At 29.1% G+C, this 21,722-nt stretch overlaps 1 protein-coding gene across 1 annotated transcript in view; it reads left to right on the forward strand.

Moving 5' to 3' along the window:
• The first annotated feature begins 17,225 nt into the window (after positions 1-17,225).
• LOC111641824 (E3 ubiquitin-protein ligase HUWE1-like) overlaps positions 17,226-21,722 on the forward strand; it is a 125,004-nt gene continuing 120,507 nt past the window's right edge. Inside the window, exons 1-5 of the mRNA XM_023388058.1 lie at positions 17,226-17,243; positions 17,689-17,787; positions 19,375-19,494; positions 19,926-19,987; positions 21,368-21,560. Coding sequence (XP_023243826.1) covers positions 17,226-17,243; positions 17,689-17,787; positions 19,375-19,494; positions 19,926-19,987; positions 21,368-21,560 — 492 coding nt within the window. The remainder of the gene's footprint in view (positions 17,244-17,688; positions 17,788-19,374; positions 19,495-19,925; positions 19,988-21,367; positions 21,561-21,722) is intronic.

Here is a 21,722-nt window from a genome sequence, read left to right on the forward strand (position 1 = left end):
ATTTTGAGAGCATGATAATACCTATCATATACTGTCTGTGGACACCCAAGAAACAGTTGTCATTATAATGTAATTCATTGTAAATAATATCCCAGTACTATAAAAGTAATTTTAAATGCATCAGATTTCATACTATGTACTGTACATTTCAGGAAGTGCCATCATGTTTCAAATGTGTTAATGTTGAAAAAGAAAAATTATTCAAAAATTCAAAAAAGGAAAAAATTCAGACATTTTATTTAATAAGTGATATTTAGGAATAAGATGATGAAGCAGAACACATGCATATGATTTGGAATACATTTGAAATTTGAGTTATTAAAAATATTGTTTAATACCAGAACACTGAATTTTTTTTTTTTTTTTTTTTTGAGTTAATATTAAAAATTGCCTTGCCTTTGTTGATCATTGATTCATACTGTACAGTACTGTATATATGTATACAGTTGAACCCGTATAAGACTGTAGATACGTTCTGTTCTTTATGAATCAATTTTGTAGGAATCACAGCCCGACACGTGTGAAGTTTATGGACTACGGCTGTTTGAAAGGTTTTCTTCCAAAAAATTAATCGATTCTAGACTAATTCGACTCAACATTTCCAAAATACGTATATTTTTTTGAAAATAATCCGTATAAACTACGTTATAAACAAAAAATTGTAGGATTGCTTACCGAGTGTGTACCGTTCGACTACGCCCGTTGCTAAAGCTTGGTTTCGTCGCGGAACAGCGCATCAAACCGCGGCCGCGATTTCTGATATTATTTTTCTGCGAAAACTTCGTTGACCTTTGGAGACATCCTTAATATAAATAATTTTTATGGCCGTTAAATAAGAAATGTTTCTTTCACAAGAAATGTATAAAATTACAGTACTGGACAGACGATAGGTCGCCTAACTCGCCGTAGCGTGACGCTAGACGGCGAAAAATATATATTTAATTATAATAAAGTTACAATAAATTAAGTTAATATATAATTATATATACAGTACCTAATTTATATATAATTATATGTACAGACGATACTAAACTCAATTTACCCGCCTAAACTGTCCGTAGCGTGGCGCTGGACGGCGGAAAGTAGTTTGGCTGCCCGATGACGTTTTATGTAATTATAGGAGTTTTTTTACTGTTGTTTACGGATACCGCCACAATTTTTTCGCTGTCTTATAGGAATCGTAATTATAGGAACCCGTCTTATAGGGGGATCTACTGTAATTATATTTAAATACTTGTGTATATAATCATGCAAATTCAAAAATGTTCTCACCATGGCAAACTTTTTTGGAGAACATAAAAACTATGAAAGAATAAATTAGAAATCTTTTTGCTTATGACATCACAGTACTGGGCTCCAATTTTTAATCATATTTTAATTTAAATATAACTTTTTATGCTGAATCTGAAATTACTTTTTCTGTATTATTGATGCGATTACTTTTTCTCAATGATAATATTTTTTGCATGACTTTTATCACAGAAAATGTGGGATGACATGAATACAGTAGACCAAGGGTGGGCAACCTTTTTTATAACATGGGCCAGAATAAATTTTTTCTGCGGGCCATAGTAATTAATTGACACCTTGTGACCTGTAAATCTTTAGTCTGCAAATATGAAATAAATAAATAAAAAGAAATTAATTACTACAGTCGACCCCCCCCTAACACTGTTGATTATTCCGTTTTATATGAATTCCATGTTGTATGAGTCACTTAGATTTTACAAATGCGTGTGCCGGGCTGTGAACGGCTCACCTATTTGTAAAATCTAAGTGACTTTAAACACAATAAAAACAGCACTATGTAGTTGGATACGACAGACATTACATTTTCTAATTGCATAGCTTTTGCACATAGATTTTCTTGATGGATGATGCGATGAGATATAAATAATTTAGAAAAATTCTGTTCTCCTATTTTTTGTTTGAATAAGGAAATGACTCCCTTATTTTTTCCTGTCATTGCTGCCGCAACACTTCAGAAAATAATATTCAATTTAAACTAGACAAATTACATCAAAAAATATTTATTTATAATTTCTTCTAAACATCTTGCGGGCCGGATAGAAACTCTTCGCGGGCCGGGGGTTGCCCACCGTTGCAGTAGACCACCCTATAACACGGTAGATATGTTCCGTGTTTTATGAAATTCATGTTGTACAAGTCCTTAAATACATGAACCAATCACAGCCTGGCATGTATTCAGTTTATGGACTACGGCTGTGTGAAAGGTTTTCTTCCATAAAATTGATTCTAGACTAATTTGACTCAACATTTCCAAAACATGTATAATTTTTTGGGAATAATCCATATAAACTATGCAATAAACAAAAAATTGTAGGATTACTCATTGAGTGTGCACCGATTGACGATGCCATTGCTTAAAAGCTTGTTTTCATCGCGGAGTGGCACATCGAACAGCGGATATGTGTTTCCTGATAAATTATTTTTCTGCGAAAAATTTGCTGAACTTTGAAGACATCATTAATATAAATATAATTTTTATGGCCGTTAAATAATAAATGGTTTTTAGTAGGTATGCTGCTTGTTTAAACTCAACGGTTTGTGCAATATCTTCTATTGGTGTAGATTTAACCAATCCTGTCACAACACGAGTTGGCGATGACATTTTACCATATTATACGAGTCTCTTTTAGCGTGTTTATATGAATATGATCACAATTTTTTTTGCTGTTATATATGAATCTGTATTATATAAACCCATTTTATAGGGGGGTCTACTGTATTGTATACCTTAGAGAGTTGAGTGGTCTATTACAGATCTCAGTTTATTATTAGAATAAATTCTTTACCAAATTTACTCTGTATAGTAAGGTAAAAATTTTGAAATTATGTTACTGACTTGGTTCAGACTGAAAGTTAGTATATACATGGTGCATACCAGAATTACTTACTGTTTAGTCAAAACTTCTAAACCAGTCAGTTCTGAAGAAAAGTTTGATGCCACTTTTCAACGTAATTCCTATCTTTGTGAAGATGCATTTGGCATCTCTCTAACCACTTGTCAAAGCACTGCACAAACTAGTTTTCTGGAGTCCTTTTGAACCACTGTAAAACTGCATTACCATGAGCAGATCTTGACAAATAATGTGTGCCATGGAGTGAATCCTTCAGGTTTTCAAACAGTCAGAAATTGCTTGGAATCAGATCTGGTGAGTACAGAAGATGTGGCAAAATAGCCCATTGTTTTCTGATAGAAAAGGTCGACCTTCTATCTTGCAACTTGAGATTTGTGTGGCAGAGCATTGTCCCAGTGCCAGACAAAATTTGTGCTAACAAAATTGGGATGCTGTTCATAAATCACAGGCAACAAATGTTTATCTGGCACTTCTTTTGCATACTAACCAGTAATTGTGAATAACTGGATGTGTGAGAATCAATCCATGTTTGTCCCAGAAATTGGCATACAGAACTTTGTTGTTGGAAGCAATTTATCAACACTTTCATGGAGGTGGGGAAGCAGCATGTTTCTACTGTTTTAATTCAAGTTTTGTTTTGGGATTGAAACTGGAATCCATACTTCATCCATAGTGATCAAATGATCCAAAAAATAGCCATTATTTGCAGCATTCCTGGCCAACATTGATTGACAAACTTCAATTTGAGTGCATTTCTTTTTGTTTTCCAGTTGATGTGGAACCCAGCATGCAGAAACCTTCATCATGTGGAAATGATCAGTCAGAATCTGTTGAACTGATCTATGTGATAAGCTTGTAGCATTATTAGTTTCGTCTGCTGTTAGTCATTGATCTTCTATCACCACCTGTTTCACCAGTTTTCAGGAGAAGTTGCAAGAGCAGGGTGACCAGAGTTTGGCTCATCTTTGGTGGAGTTTCTTCCACCTGTAAATTCTCAAACCCACTTGCAAACTGTACAGCCAGCAAGAACAAGACTCCTCACCAATGTCCATTAACTGCTTGTGAATATCGACTGTTTTTTTTTTTCAGCATGAGAAAACAAAAATTAGATGACTCCTGAACCGAAAACTCCTTGCTTTTGGGTACACTTAGAAACAAATTGGTGAAAATTTTGAATTACTTGCATTTGCTGCTGTTACACTAATGAAACTTCACAAATTGACTGGCAGTGACTTCTTTAATTAAACTTGTTCTGGGAGGGCATACATAGTTTGCTGTGTGCCTGCTAGAAGGAAATGGTACATAATTCTTGTATTTATCTTGTACTTCCTGTATCGCCCTATAAATTGGACCCTCTGACCCCTAAGCTTTCTATACCTGGTTTTGATTTTCATTTATCTATATTCTTGAGATTAACACGGAACAGACAAATTGACTATAATGGGAAAGTATAGGTCTGCAATTTGAAAAAAGTTGCAGTCCAGTTAAAGGCGGCCATACATGTTAAGTTAATCCTTTGAGGATTAACCATGCATGCCTGACCTTGAATAATTTCTGATAGTGTGTGGGGGAAATTTAACGGTTTTGGCGAACTGTACCGACCACCGGAGTAGAATCAAAAAACCATTTGATTTTCCTGCGCATTGTCAGACTGTGCAAGCCGACCTTAACGTGTGTGCCATCGTGTCGTTCAGTTGTGGACCGCTGAGTAGTTAGAACAATGTCTTGTGAATGTTTGGAAGAATTATTTTCTATAACCTTATTAACTTCTATTATTTATAACCTAAAAAATTAATTTTTCAGGCTATAAATTATTTTCAGATCAAAAATTTCTCGAGTAAATTAAAATTATAAATAATTTTAATATTTAGAAAACTTCTCAATTCATTTCTTCCATTTTCATAAAACATCTTGATACTCTATATCATTTTCTTTTACATTTTGAAAAATTTATTATTTTAATATCCAAGTAAATTAAAACATGACAACTTAAAATAAGACAAAGTTTAATAAATTCTTTTTAATTATTAAATTATAAAATTAATTTGTGATAATAATGCGATAATAGTTAATATATATTCGTCCCAGGCTACTAGTTAATATATATTCGTCTATAAAATTTAATCCATGAATTTTTTTGGTAGTAAAATCGACTTGCCATTGATCTTTTGCTGATAATTGATGCTTTTTAACAGAATCTATAGCCCAAGATTTCTCTTGAAAAATTAGTTTTGTGATCTGAAATAATTCCATTAAAAAATTATTTATATGAAAAATTAATTTTGTGATCAGTGCTACCCAAACCACTACTACTATTTACACCATAGACTTCTATGCATATTTTTTCCCACAAGTTTTAATAGAATTTGTTGCCAATAAACATCCAAGAACAGCCAGTATGTCGTCATCAGATGCCCTGACTGACTGACTGAGAGACAATGGTGTAGCAAACATACCTGGTGCCCGGGGCACGACACTATATTGGCGCCCCCTCCCCTTCCAGAAACAAATCTTGTTTATCTTGGAGACCATTTGGCGCCTTTCTGCGAGTGGTGCCTGGGGCACGTGCCCTACTTGTCTCACCCTAGCTATGCCTCTGCTGAAAGATTTTCTTCTTCGTGTGTGGGCGATAGGAAATTCTAAAGTTCCTCAAGGTCAGGCAGCCTCAAAGGATTAACTTAATGTGTATGGCCGCCTTAAAATGATAGTCAAACCTCGGGTTTTGAAAAATTTGGTTTATGAACAAAATTTTGAATGCCATATTTGTCCTGGTTGCCGTGTCATAACTCTGTTGCTGAACAAGCTACTTGGCAAGAGTTGACCACAGATTTTACACAGACAATCAACTCCATGTACATGTGTTAAAGTTGGCAGCCCAACCAATCAACAACAGGACCACCCATTCAGAAGTTTGTGGCGCCAAGATCACTTTGTATCGTTAGATGTCGTGACACAAACCATTGATGATGATGATGTTTGGCTGCAATTTGAAAAAATTGTAGACCTATAAATTGCCACTGTCATCCGTCTTTCTGTCTGTCCTTCCTTAATCTTGAACAGTGTTAGATAGATGAAAGCCGAGACCAGATATGGAAAGCTTAGGGGTAGGAGGCTCTGATTAACTATATATATATGAACTTCTGGTGTAATCTGGAAGTCATGCTTGTTTCAATTAAAAAATCTTTCCTTGAAAGGAGTTAGATAGATGATTGGCATGACTCAATTGTTAAAGAAAAAATATGATGTACAGGGGCAAGACACTACTAATTTGAGGTGGAGAGCATATATTTTAAATTAATTAAAAATATAATTAAAAATTGCAGCTTGGCATTGTGACAATGTCACAATAAATAATCATTCATTCAAATTCGATTTCTATGTGCATGTGGTAAATGGTGGTAAGATACTACCACCATTTTTCAGTATTCATTGCAATTGAATTTAAATCAAATTAATTTTTAAAAACGACATTAATTGACATTTGTGTAATATAAATGACATCCACGAATCCATGTTTAAAGATGCTTAACTCAAATTAATAAAGAGGTTGTGGCTGATGTTTTCATTGCAAAAACATCAGCCACAACCTTTCTATTATTAAATCAGTAAAAATTTTTTAATATTATATATATAATATTNTATGGAAAGATCAGGAGCAGAAGGCCCGATTAACCGCATACTAATTTTCGACATAGAGCTGAAATCACGTGATTTCAATTCAAAAATTTTCACTAGAACGGAGTTAGATAGATGACTGACGTACAGGAGCAAGACACTACTAATTTGAGGTGGAGAGCATATATTTTAAATTAATTAAAAATAAAATCAAAATTAATTAAAATTTAAATCAAAGCAATCGAACATAATGTTTTGAAGAGTGTGGATAAAGTACTTGTCTGTCTTGATTGATTTGGTTATATTTCATCCAGGCACAGTTGAGTCTCTATAGCACTTTAAAAGATGGTGATGGTTTTGGTTTTGTTGGCAGTGTTGTTAGGACATTTTGCTTTTAATATATATATAACCTTTTTAGCTATATTTAATTCTTTTTTGAGCATTAAATACAGCTAAAAAACTAAAAAAATAAAAGGTTTTGGTTTCAGAACAAATGGGGTTTCAAACAAATTTTAGGGCAAATTACTGTTGGAACCTGAGGTTTGGCTGTATTATAAACCATTTAAAATTTTTTTTTTTTTTTTATACTTTCAAATAATAATTGCATTTTTATAGAATATTTAGAAATATCATTTATTGTAAGGATATTTAATGTAAACAAATTTGTCTTTTAGACTAGTAATGAGCAACCTTTTCTGGATGTGGTTGCAAGTGAACTTTCTATTCTTCAGACAGGCCATATGGAATTTTTTTTTATTTCTTAGAGTTGCAGGCTTCAGGTGTGTTGAATACCAACATATTTCATAAATCTGCTGTATGGAGATACTAAAATAGTATATGTTAATAAATTGCAAAATAATATATAGTTTATTATAGTTAGTTATTCTCATATTTTTACTGGAAAAGTTTTTATTTTGAATTTGAAGTTTATTGGTCAATTTTATGAAGTTTTTCTTCAAGTTGTCTACTGTTTAGTTTCTGAATGGAGTGAAAAAAGGATTTAAAGGACTTAAACATTATATGGTCTTTATTTTTTTCAAATGAAAATAATCCTGGGCTCATACATGATGTATGTTCTGAATATTCTTTATCAGTATATCAGTTAGTATTGCATAATGACTTGAGACAGAAAACTGGAAATTGTTGCTAAGCCTCATGGACCACATGTTGCTATTTTATACTATCCTTGACTGTTTAATTCAGCTTTGGGTATTAAATGCTGTTCAGTTGACATTTGGGTGTTAAATGCTGTTATGAATTGGTTAGATTCATGGATATTGGCTCAAATCCATGGCTGTATTCAAATCCAAAGTGTAAACATTCCATGGCTCTTAAATCCAAAGTCCAAATCCATGGCTCTCAAATCCAAAGTGTAAACATTCTTTTAAACAGTTATTAAATAGTTTTTATATTTCTAGATTTTGTATAAATCCCCTAAAGATTGTTGTTAATGAACTTAAAAAACTGTTTCCTAAGTTTAAACAAAAGCTTAAGATTTAGGTTTGCTTTACTTGAAAATACAGTTGAAATTTATGCAACTGTAAATTGGTTGCAATAAATGCAACAAATTTGAAAGCATTTTCACTTCTGTTTCTGTTCAGTCTTTCCAGTCATAATTTAACCAATGAATTGGTTAGATTTATGGATATGGGCTCTAAATCCTAAAGTGTAAACACACACAATGTCATTTAAAGAATAACAAAGTATTCTTTAAATGACTGTGTGTGTGTGTGGCCTTGCTCCAACATTTTTGAAAATAGCTATGAAAGAAAATTTAATGCTGAATTAAGAAGTTAACTTAAAAGTGAACACAACAAAAGTTTCCTCTGTATTGAAATAATCAGTTTTGGCAATTACTACAAATTATTTGGTCTTGCTCTCAGATAATGTGGAGCTAAGTTGAAACAGAAACTAAATTGAAACCGAATCACTTAATTTTTTAGTTTTCAACATTACTTTTTGTTTTCAAGCAATACGGAGTCTAGATCTTTTAGAGGTGTAAATTTCATTGTTTTATGAAGTGACAAGCTTTTAATGGCTGTCATTTTTATTCCATATTTGAAATTCCTAACAAAAATAACAGAAAAATGGTGTATCTATATACTGAAATACGATGGTCATCAAGTAGGTCAAAACTTAGCAAAGCAGGGTAAGCAAGGTTAAAATGGCATAGAAACATGCAAAAATCAAAAAATTATTGTTTTGATGGGAATTTTTTCTATGTCAGTTTTGATTCACAATATTAAAAATAGCAATAATATGAAAAACAATAATATACATGTCAAATGTAAGTACAAATTCTGAGATATAACTACCAATTCAACAGAGAGAACCATAAATATTGTAGTAGTTTGAAGTTTATTTCATCATCTGGTAAAGATATCACAAAATAATTGAACATTGCATGTACTGTACAGTACATGTTTCAATTTAATTACAGTTGACCCCCCTATAAGATCGTTGATTTTTCCGTTTTATCTGAATTACATGTTGTACGAGTCACTTAGATTTTACAAATATGTGAGCCGTTCACAGCCCGGCACACGTATTTGTAAAATCTAAGTGACTCGTACAACATGTAATTCAGATAAAACGGAAAAATCAACGATCTTATAGGGGTCGACTGTAGTTATGTTAATGCATGATATTAGTATCGAATAATTCAATAATTTTTTAAATTCTAAAAATTTATAACATTTTTCTTTCAATATTTTGATTAGTATTAATAATGAAATGTATGAAAGTAGTTAATTTATCATTTTTTAAACTATTAAATATATGTCATTTAAATTATCAGTTTTTTAGTTGTCTCATCCGTTAACAAGCTGAACAAAGTGATAGATTACAGTTTGGCAATTACTTTTGATTGATTGGTTATTTTGAAAAATAACATACAAGGTACTAATCAGTTTTGAATGTGAAATGAATTAAATATTTAAAAAATTTTCATAAAAATAATAATTTTTTTTTCTAAAAAAAGAAGTCAGTTCATTTTAGTTGTCATAAAAAATTGATACTTCCTTAATTTAAAATGATATACAATATAACACTTGTTAGATTAATAAAAAGACATTTTCTTAAAAAAAAAATGCACCCAAAATGTCATTTACCTCCACTACAACCAAGTTAATTAATAATAATTAAGTTTAATAAGTCCAAAGTATATTCATTATCAGAAGCAGCCATGATTTGCTAAATGAATAGCTGCTAGATCACATGTGATTCTTGTTGCTTGTATATCACTGCCAGATGACTTATCATATAACTTTATTGTGTGCATGCCTTATACATGCTGAAAACTTTATTGAATGGCATAAGATTTTTAAAAAATTTTAATGTTATCAGTCAGTTATCATTAATATCGACAAGTCCCAAAGTGATTACAATAAACAGATCCTACTTTGTAAATTATACAAATAATTTTAAGAAGAATTTTGAATGTTCTCCTAAAATTTGGGAGGATATCTAAAATGCATTTTTCTGAAACTTGATTATTTGAACATAGATTTTACAGGTATAATTAGAAATGACTTGTTTATTTAAAATGGGAGATTTCCCTTTAAAATATTTAAAAATAAATACTCTCTCAATTATATTTGAGTTTAGTATTAATTATATTAATAAAAAGTTACTATGGAAGATTGATAAAAACTTTCATTTCTTTCCAAATTGACTCAAATTCCTGTATTATTTATTTTTTTAACATGGTACTTTTTTACTATTTTCAGTTTTGAACTTACTCTATCTGTAGTAGTTTAATAGTGTGAATTTCTCATAGCATAATTCTTTAGCATAGTTCCTATATAAAATGGAAGTTTATATAAATGAAGATGTTAGTAGAATAAACATCTAGCCTATTTAATTTAATATTGTAAAGCTTTGAATATAATGTATTGTTTTTGTAATAAACAGCAACCTCCAATAGTAAGTGCTCTGTAATGGTATTGCACTATCTACTGAAGGAACATAAGGATTATTGTAAACTGAAAAATTTCACATTCTATTCAGCATTGTCACACTATGTATTGAGAGTGATTGTGTTGTGTGTTTTCATTGTTTTAATAATAATAATAGACATCTCCATTCCAAACACTTATAAAAATTGCTCACACTGAAAAAAATCAAGAACAGCATGTTCTTGATTTTTTTCTCTTGCTCAAGAAATAAGACAGATCTGGAGGATGAATAAGGTATCTATTGTGCCTGTTGTCCTCTCTTCTACTCGTGTTATACCACATACACTACACAAAAGTGTAGAAACATTAATTAATTAAACCTTGATAAAAACATATACATGGCACTACAGAAAGCTGCAATATTGAACACGTGTCAAATTGTTAGGAAGTTTCTAGATGTTGACACACACATGAATAACACAGCTTAATGTTATACTTGTTTGGATAGCTATGCCTTGACTTCAGACTGGCATAGCACTTGGCACCAGTATTAGTTGAACATGATATTTGCGAATTAATAATGAAAAAATTACTGGTTTATTGTATTAACCCTTGAATAATGTTTAAACCCAGTTTTCAAATAATAGAAATAAATAGTTACTTTGTAATGGTGTTTTCTAATGCAGAGGTTACTGACCTTTCTGACCTCGTGGGCCACTAAACTCATAATTTTGAATCCCACAGACCACTATTATGAGTTTTTTTAAATGATACAAACATCTATAGAATAATGATCATAAAAGTTCCATTTTACTTTATTTTACTTTGTTAGTATGAAATTTACTTGTTTAATTATAACAAATTAATGCAAGCCTAAAGTTCATTGCTGCTTGTTTGAAATAAGTTTATGGATTCTTGGCTCTTTTCCACAAAGGACGAAAATCACATTCACAACATTATTCATTGTTGTTTATTTATTGATTTATTGACATTATTGTGTATTGATAAGTCATTTCATGTTTGGTTTTATATTTGAATAAAATACCCTCAATGAGTGAGAGAAAGCAACCAAGCATTTTGCATTTCTTTTGTAATACTTTGCGTAACCTTGGTTTGATCAATGTCCCGATTTCTCCATGGACTATCAAAATTTTCTCAGTGATCCACAGACCACTGGTCTAATGAACAGCACAGCTGTAAGATGAAAAAATTAGATAGCATGCTGTTTATTAGAATAAATATAGTACATCAACCGACTTTAAAAACTTCAGATGTTTGTTAACTATTTAAATATTCTTGTTGAAATAAAATCAAAATAATTTATTACTAAGCAGTGGTATGATAAGAATTATATATCTAAAGTCTGCCATTAAGAGTCAGATAGTGAGATAAATTAGATCCTAAATTATATTATGCTTTATTAATCTAATTATATGATTTTTTTCTGATTTTATAAATTTATTATATTCCGTTATAATAAAATTAAATTATAGCTTTATATATATATTTGAGTTGCTGGTGTGAATGAACTATTACAATGTAGTGTAGTGAAAAGATGAGATTGAGACAGTTATCAAAAATACAAAATTGAGAAAAGATAAAATCTACTGTGATAAGAGGCATCAAAGAGTCAAATCTTTCAATGGAATGCCTGGAGAAAAAACTACAGGTATCCCTCATATAACACTACTTCTACAATACTGTTTGTTTGAAAATTGGGGATATCCCCATACAATACAACTTCTAGTTTTGCTCTAATACTGTTTTGGAAATTCTCCTTACAAAATTTTATAATTTTTAAGTGTAAATTTCATTAACCAGTATTTTTTTTACTCAAGTGATCATGCATGTTGTTTCAAATTTGCTCATGGATTTTAGAATATTGAAATTTTCAAATTAGTTTGTGTTTTTTTGTCAGGTTTACTTTAATGGAAACTGATAGGACACTTTTTCTTCCTTGTTCTAACTTTATCAATCAGTTGTTGTCATTGCTTTTGGATTTTAGCCTTTAAGACCCTCTATATTTTTGTAGATAAACTTTACTAAATAGTAAGATTAAATTAAACATTTTTGGATAAGTGCTATTAAACTATTTTTAAACTTGTTTGCTGAAGTGCGGTAATGATTCGTAAAATCATGAACAAAATATAGTGGTATCTTGGTGCTTGAACAATTTAGTATTCAAACACAAATTCTGGAAAATAGTTACTTGCTACTTGACTGAACAAATGCAACTCACTAGAACAAATTTTTGATTAATAACATATTTTTATTTTGTCATCCATTAAAAAGTTTATGATAAAAATAAAAAATATTAAAATATTGCCAATACTTCTGATCAAGATCAACAAAAATCCAAGATGACAATGATACTTTATGAAAAGAAAACACCTTTGTGTAACTAAAGTACTGTATTGTGTGTTAATATTAATTTAATTGTGATTGTTAATTAATTATTGATTGGAAATAAATTATTGATTACTTTAATAAACATATTTCTCTTAGTAAGGAAAAAGAATAGTGTACTTATGATAACTTCTGGAATGTAACCCTAGTTTTGCATTAATCCTTTGTTTCATATACCATGGATTCTCATAACATGGCACTTTTTATGAACATATCTACTGTGTTATAAAAGGGATACCTGTATATTATACATACACACATATATATTTTTTGTTCTCTAAGCATTTTATTGAAGGATTTACTTTTACACTTTTAAGATAATTTTCTGCAGGGATTATAATACAACTAACATAACCTGTTATTTGTCATTGGAGCAAACTGAACAATTTTTAAACAATATTTTTTATTTTAAACAGCACATTAACTTCTCTACAACAAGTAATTCGTTTTGGAATCTTGTCTTCTGAAATTTTCATGTTTATGCTCATTGTCTCAGATTTTCTTCTATATTTTCAGGGTATGGGGGCACAGATAAAATAATTAATGCCAAGTTAATGTAGAATACAGCAGGAATTGAATTTAGACAAATGGCAGCATGGTCAGAAGAAAATCCTGAGACAAAATGAACATAAACATGACAATTTCGGGAGAAAAAAATCCAGAAAGGTATTATTTGTGATAGAAAGGTTAATGTTCTCTTTAAAATAAAAAATATTGTTTAAAAATTGTTCAGCTTGCTCCAATTATAAATAGCAGAATGTGTTAGTTGTATTAAAATCCCTGCAGAAAATAATCTTAAAATTGTAAAATTTTACTATTGCTATAACTCTAATAATATAAAAATAATGAAAAAATTTAGTAACTTGAAAACAGATGGCAAAGTATGTATAAAAATATGACATAATAATAAGCTGTTTGCATGACTGAATTTCCATATTGCAGAAAGTATCTTCCAAGTGAAGTTTAAATGCCTGTCCACCTTTGTGAAGAAGTGGAAAAGCAGGATTGCAGATGATTTCTGATTTGGTAGATGTAGACAGGCAGAAAATGCAATGAGATGATAAAACAGGTCACTGTATAATATCAAAAGTCAAAATATATTTTTACTGAAAGATTGTGTTAAATCTTTGTTATTCTATCAAATAGTGGAGGGGGAAAAGGCAAAGTTTGGCAAATTTCATTAAAATCTTTTGTTTCTGTGAATGAGTTTAATGGAACACACTTTTTTTTGTTTGTTTTTTTCCTCTAGAATTATATGAGTCATAAAATTCAATGTTTTTATGTGTAATAATTAATATTAATTATATTACTGACTTGATTTTTGTGTGTGACTGTTTTAATTTATTTTTAAATATGTAACAGCAAAAAAATGACATGTTCTTAGTTTTAAAGCTGTTATAATTTACTTTTTGGAATATTGTTTTTACTTGTTAAATGTTTACCATACAATGTTTATTTTTCCTTGTCATTTATAATTTGAGAAATAAATTTGTTTTGATAAATTTTTGTCTGTTAAAATTAAATATTAGTCACTGGTTTAACTATTTTCTTTACTTTAACATTGAACATTTTACATATGATACAAAGAACAATGTATTGTACAAACTATATCCACTTGAAAATTATTCTGTTGCCATGAGATCTGAATAATGTTTTCTACAAGTAATTTAAGTTGAAACTATTTCTTTAGTCCATGTTTATCTTCATTTTGCCATCATAGGAGCATTTCTGATCAGAATTTATTTATTATTGACTAGAAAAAATCATTTTATTCAAAAATAAAAATGTAATTGAGTTGCCTGATGATGATAAAATTATCAGTACAGATTTCTTATATTTTATCTTTGGCCAAATGATGTTGACAGTGTGTTTAGTGTGTGTATGTATATGTAGAAAATTATATACAGTAAAACTTCAAAACTTATCTAACTCAAAGCTCTAAGGGGCAGGAAAAAACTTCAAGTTACAGATGATTTGAGTTAGAGAACAGAGTAAAAAAAAAAATGCTGATTCTGAATAGATTTGTACTTTTACCTCTGTTGCATTATATAAAGAATCTTTAATAGTTTATTTTATTTTTGTTTTAAACAGCCTGTGTAATGCCTTTCAGCAAAATTTTGTAGCTGATAGAATGTAACTAATGGAATTGAACAGTTTTGCAGGTACACCTTGAGATGAAGTGAGATAAAGATAAAGCAAAACAATTCTAAAGAAAGAAATTTAAAGAAATTCAATACTATGCTTAATCATTATCTCCTACAATATTTAAGCACTCACTAATGTTTGCACAACTCCATTTATATTAGATGATAGTATTTTCTAAGATAATTTATTTTTCTAAAGAAAATAAAAATGAGAATGTTATAGTATAATGAGAACCACAAATATGAGGTTTGAGCCAGCAAGTTCTTAGCTGGGCCAATGGAAACAGGCTTTTGCGTATATTGGAATGTGACAGTAAACTTGCTCTCCTAGGTTGTATGATGATGATCAAGTATTTGTTAAAGTTGCCAAAGATCATGATAAGAGCAAATGCTAAGTATTTATCTGAAAGTGAACACTAGTGCCTAAGTAATGTATTGAGTGGTGAACTATAGGACATAAGTCAAAGAAACTGTGCAGGCAGATTAAGAAGAAAAAGGAGTGATTCCTAGCTTTCCTCATCTATGTTATATATGAAATTTTGTCATGATATTCAGAAAAATGTTAGAAATTAACAAAAATAATATGAAATCAGACATAATTGTTTCCAGCTAGATTAATCAATATGTACTTTTTATCAATTTGTACATTAAACCAATACTTGAAATGCTACTATTTTGAATATGAAAACTAAATTTTGACTTAATAGATTTATTAGTACTGTAATTCTTAAAATTATATAAAATAAATATTACATTATATATTAATACATAATATATTTTATATTAAAATATAATTGTTTTCAGTAATATATTAATGAAAACAGCAAAACTTAAAAATATCTAAACACAAGTTCTTGTATTACTTTTGATACCATATTTGGGATTTAAATGTTTGTTTCAAGAAATAAAGATGATTGTTATATATACTGTAAATCAGTTGTTATGAAGCCTTTGAGTCATAGAACACCATTTGTATACTTTTTATTATGCAGATCATTACATCAATACAGTAGAGCGTTGTTTATCCGAATCAATTGGGGACTCGGGTTGTTCGGATAACTTAATTTTCGGATAACCAATTATGTACGAAAAAATATATTAATTTATCTCGTGTTGAAATTTTTCTCTGTTGTGTGTTGCTTCGTGTTGAATTTTTGTCGATGTTAAGCCTAACGAAGACTATTGTATCGTTAAAAATTATTTTTTTATTTTGTACAAACAAAATAAATATATTGAAAAATATAAAAACAATAAAAAATTATACTTCAGAAGTTAATTTAGTATATCAAAAACGTAAAATATTTGAGTAGCCGAAGATATAGCCAAAGATTACAGCGCCACAGCACTGGTGAAAATTTAAATTTGTCGACTGGAATTCCTTCGGATAAACGACGCTTTACTATATATTCAAAGATCAATAAGCAATTTTATGTTTACTATTCTCACAAAACAATAAACTAATAAACTTATTGTATTGAATAAAATATTAAACACAGAATTCTCTACAAATAAAGTAATATAATACATACATACATACATACATACATATACATATATATATATAACAGTAGTTTTCAACCTGTGTTCCAGAAACTTCTGAATGTCCCAGAGAGGGGTGAAAGTTTTTATTGCGAAAGTTATTTATAACTAAAAAAGTTTTTAATTTAAATAGATTGATACCTTGGGAAAAAATATATATATATATAATGTTACCAGCAAAACCCAATTTCAGGCCAAACTAGTTTATCCGACGCGTGTCAGGATATACTAGTTTAGCCTAAATACTTTAGGCTTAACTAGTTTGTCCTAGGCTGAACTGATTTAGAATTATTATTTAAGTCAGGCCTGGCCAACCCAAATTGTTTTGCAGGCTACTTTGATCAAGCATAACATTACAATGGGCCACAATTTAGGCAAACATGCTTTTAAAAAAGTAAAACAAATACAAAATGAATAAGATTTCATTGTTGTACCAAGGGTTTGTACTCGTACCTGCGCATTATAACAATGACACATGCAAATTTTCATTTATTTAATCGTTTTGGTATACACAAAATGGAAAACAAAAGTTTTAATAGATATATAATATCGCTTAGCGTGCTTTTAAAGGTAATTAACTTTCGAAAATATTTTCAAAAATTCAAACGAAATAATAAAAATAACTTTTAAAGTCAAACTAAAATTAAAAATGAACTTGTTTGTGTTTCTTAGTGTAACACATAAAATATTTAATCTTTTATTTATTTTTACAGGGCGAGTTAAAGTGTACCTAGGTAACCCCAATGGAGGCACTTCAGACTGTTCGTGCTCCTGGCAGACTCCTCCTGGAGGGGAGCCGTCGGCAAGTTGCCCATTGTCTAACGTCACTAGTTATTGATTCACGGTAGTTCTTGAACAAAAGAAAAAAAAAGGAAATGTCTACTAAAAATGTAGTTGACCTAACCTAACCGAAGCACCGCCATTGGGGTTACCTAGGTTCACTCTAACCACTGGGTGTACTGTGGTGGCATTTCGAATTACACGAAATAATTTTTTTTTACACTGGCACCTATTTGTATTATCAGTTTGGTGTAGGTCAAACTAGTTAAGCCTAAAGTATTTAGGCCAAACTAGATTGTTATAGGCTAAACTACTATATCCTGACACGCGTAGGATAAACTAGTTTGGCCTATATATATATATATTTTTATTTATTTATTTATTTATTTAAATGATCTTAAGTAGTAATTGTTTTTCTGTTTTTAGCCTGCAGATTGTAAAAGTTTAATTGAAAAACTAAAAATATGTGATCACGATGAGCTGCTCAATGAATTAAAAAAGATTAGAACATGGAACTGTGGTAAGGTAAGTACAATGTGTGAACTTTTACATTGGATATGTAAATATCCTCTTTTCTCTCATGAAATCACTGTTATAATTTATTACTATACAAGTTTTCAGATACATTTTATTAAATATATGATACTGTATTTTGTACAAATTTTTATTGGCATGAGAATTTCATATTGGAAATATCATATATAGTCATTTGATGTTAATTAATTAATAAACTATAGTATTAATAGAGTTTGTCACTCAGTGTAACAAGAGTGACAAACTTAGTCTAACAATATTTCTAACAAAATACAAAAATATAAACAAATTAATATCAGTTAATTATATATATTTGATGTAATTTACAAAGGAAAGTTATACAGTTTATACATATTAATATTTTTAATACTTAACCAATAATCATAATCTTCCAAAGTTATGGTATTGTACGCAAAGTTCTTTAGATAGTTTACCTGAAAGTTTTGACATTTTAGCCAAAAGGTGGATCACTCACTTTTTCTAAATTATATAAATGGCTCATTATTGACCTGTATATTAAATTTTCTTCAATAATGATCATCTGATATTGATGAGCATAATTGCTGATACATTACATAGTATTTTGATAGCAAATGATAGAAAATAAGTGGATAATTTGCCCTATGCTATCCAAAGTTTGTTTGTAATAAAATTTAAAAATGATTTTTGTAAAATAATAATGAATGTAGATGACATTCTGTTGTAATTTTTACTTTTTGTAGAACTGAATTCTTGTCTTTGACATTAAATTGCTTTGTATTTTGTTTTTATCTTTGTTCCCTTTTTTATATGAGAAGTTTTAATTATTTACACACTAATTATTTGTTAAACTGAAACTAATCTAATTACTTATTAAAATCGAAATAAACTTAGGTATACTCATTTTATATCCACAAAAAAAGTATTTAGATTATTCTGTATGATTATCCAACTTCAGAAATGATTTTTCATGTTTTATTCAAAGTTATTTTAATGACATTAATATTGACTTTAAAATCTGTCTCATGCATCTCTTTTCAATTATTGCATGATTGAAATTAGGTTAAAATAGAATACCTAATTTTTATACTTGAAAACAATTTTAAAATTTATATTTTTATTTTTAAAATATAAAAATACTCATGATTAATCAGTTTTAATATAGAGTATAATATAGTAAATTGAACTTCTAATATAAGCCTTTCAAAATATAAGTCAAAAATATAATTAAATACTTTTTCTTAAATGTGAGAAAATTTAAATGAATGCAATTTCATATATACTGAGTGTATCTATAAGTAAATTTTTATAATGGTAATTATTCAGTTTTTATTAGCAATAAATATAAATTTAATTTGCAAATTATATTTTTTTAATTTATGATTTTATTTCCTAATTTGCATTAGTGAACATTTTTATTTTAGATCAGTTTGAATTTGTATTTGAATTTTTTCATGTCTGTTGAGTAAACACTAACAAAAATTTTTGTTAGGTTTTTTTTGGTACACAAATTTATGTATTCTTAAAAAGTTAGGTTTGCTGTATTTTATAAAATATAAAATTAATATATTTTAAAATAAATATTAAATTTCATTGCAGTGTGAATTATATCACTGGATTGATGTGCTAGATATATTTGATACAATATTAGAGACAGCATGTCAGAAAACAAAGGAAAAGCAGTGGTGTTTACCATGTGATATGCCTGGAGAGCATAAGGTATGGATTTAAAATTACTTAAACTTAATTTAACCATTTTATTAATTTGGAAAATTAAAATTAGAAAAACCAGTAAAAATGAATATTATCATCATTAGATATTAAGCAATTGTTTCTGTTCAATAATGTAGTTTAAAAGGTTGCTAAATACCTGAAGTAAAATATTGTTTTAAAAAATGTTGACAAAATTCATATTTCTGTATTTATCCTATATATCTTTTCTATCTGATTCATTTGACAATAATGAAATACCTATTATATTGACTAATTGTATTAATTTTATGCAAAATTAACATAATATTGATCAACTGAGGTTATATGACAACAAAATATAAAAAAATAACTGTTAGAAGTATGAATGAATAAAAAATTTGTCCACACATTTTTCATGATGATTTAGTTCTGTTTTTGATATTGAATTCTTATTTCAGGTAGTCAAGTGTTTAATTTGGAGCCAGAAACTTACGATGTTTTTCATTTTAGTTCTATATATGTAAATTTAAATATTTCCAGATTTGAATGTAGATAATTTAAGATGCATTTATGGAATTTGATTTCAAAATCTGATCATTTTATCGTTTAACAATAGCATTAACAAGAAATGCTGATCAGACAAATTCTTGTTAATTCATACTGTTAGTAGCTATGCTATGTATACATTTTATTTTAATGAATTTTTTAAATGGTGCCAATGATAAAGTCCAATAATTGAAAAAAGTGAAAGTTTAAAATGAATTTTTGCTTTATAAAAAATGTTGGAAAATATTTTGCTGAAGTTCACAATATTGAATTTATTTTCAAATAAACATTATTCATATACAAAACATATTATAATTACAGTATATATAAATCATCTGGTTACATTATGATCTGTTTTCTTTGGAGTTGAAGATATTTTGTAAAATAGTGTATTGTTAAAAATAAGACAAATTATATAGAAACTTCTTTTCTAGTGTACTGAATTACTCCATATTTTAAATATAAATTTCAATTATTATGAAATTTATCTTTTGGCTAAAATATACATACATTTTTTATACACAGATTTCAGAAAAAGGTACTTGCACTATTATTTGTTCAAGCACTACATCAGTTCTGAACAAAGTTGAAAATGTAGTTTAAATAGATAACAATGTTGAAAAATATATAATTCTATGAAGTCTTGTTTCTTTTATCGTCAAATCAGAATTAATGTATAAAAACATTTGTAAACATCTAGAAGAACTCTTCAACCATCTGATGAGTAAAGTTTTCTCCCTTGCGTGTCACACCATATTGAAGTTATGTTGTTCATAAGTCTAACGAAAAATACGTTTTTGAAAAAATAATTGTGGCTATTGTATCTGATATTATTTTTTTATTTTGCACAAACAAAATAAATATGTTAAAAAATGTAAAAACAAAAAAAAATTATATTTTAGAAGTTAGTTTTAATAAAAATTATAATGACTAGCACCATCTAGTTTCAAAAGCATTCTGATGCTGAAACGAGATATCTTGGGTTACCTGGTCAAGGTCAGCAGATTATGATTGATATGTTGGGAATAACATGGAACAGGTTAAAGTAGCTTACATATTATGTATATAGCTATTGTTCATATATATATTTTTTGTCATTTATTGTTTGTTTTTAAAAACTTAGTTTTAAAATTCCTATTTCACTACTGTCGATACAGAGAAGAGCAGCAATAAGGATTACTCGTGCTTATCGAACAGTTCTGACAGATGCAATACTGGTACTGGCTGGACTAATGCCAATACATATCACGGCAAGAAAAACAGTTTGGAATTGGCTTTGCACTAATATTTGGCTACACAGTTACACACAGGAGGATATTGAAAAACGTATTAAAAATAAAATGATTCCAAACAGCTACTGGAATATACCTGATATTATTAAAACATACGAAATTGATAGAACTAGTAATGATATATGCCTCCAACTACACCCAGCAGACATGCATAGCTACGAAATAAGTTTCGATTATAATCCCGAAACAAACAGATACTTTCAGTGGATAGTGTACACAGATGGTTCTAAGCAAGAGTGCGGAGTGGGAGCTGGTGTGTGCATTCAAAACAACAACAATAAGACAATATATCAGGCCAGATTAAAACTTGCTAAACATTGTAGCATTACGCAAGCTGAACTATGGGCCACGTACAAAGCAATCACCCAAATAAAAGATAACTTAAATAAATACAAGGGTAACATAAAATTCCTTATT

Source organism: Centruroides sculpturatus, unplaced genomic scaffold (assembly GCF_000671375.1).
Source record: "Centruroides sculpturatus isolate CEXI.00-Female unplaced genomic scaffold, Cexi_2.0 scaffold1430, whole genome shotgun sequence".
Classification (NCBI taxonomy): domain Eukaryota; kingdom Metazoa; phylum Arthropoda; class Arachnida; order Scorpiones; family Buthidae; genus Centruroides; species Centruroides sculpturatus.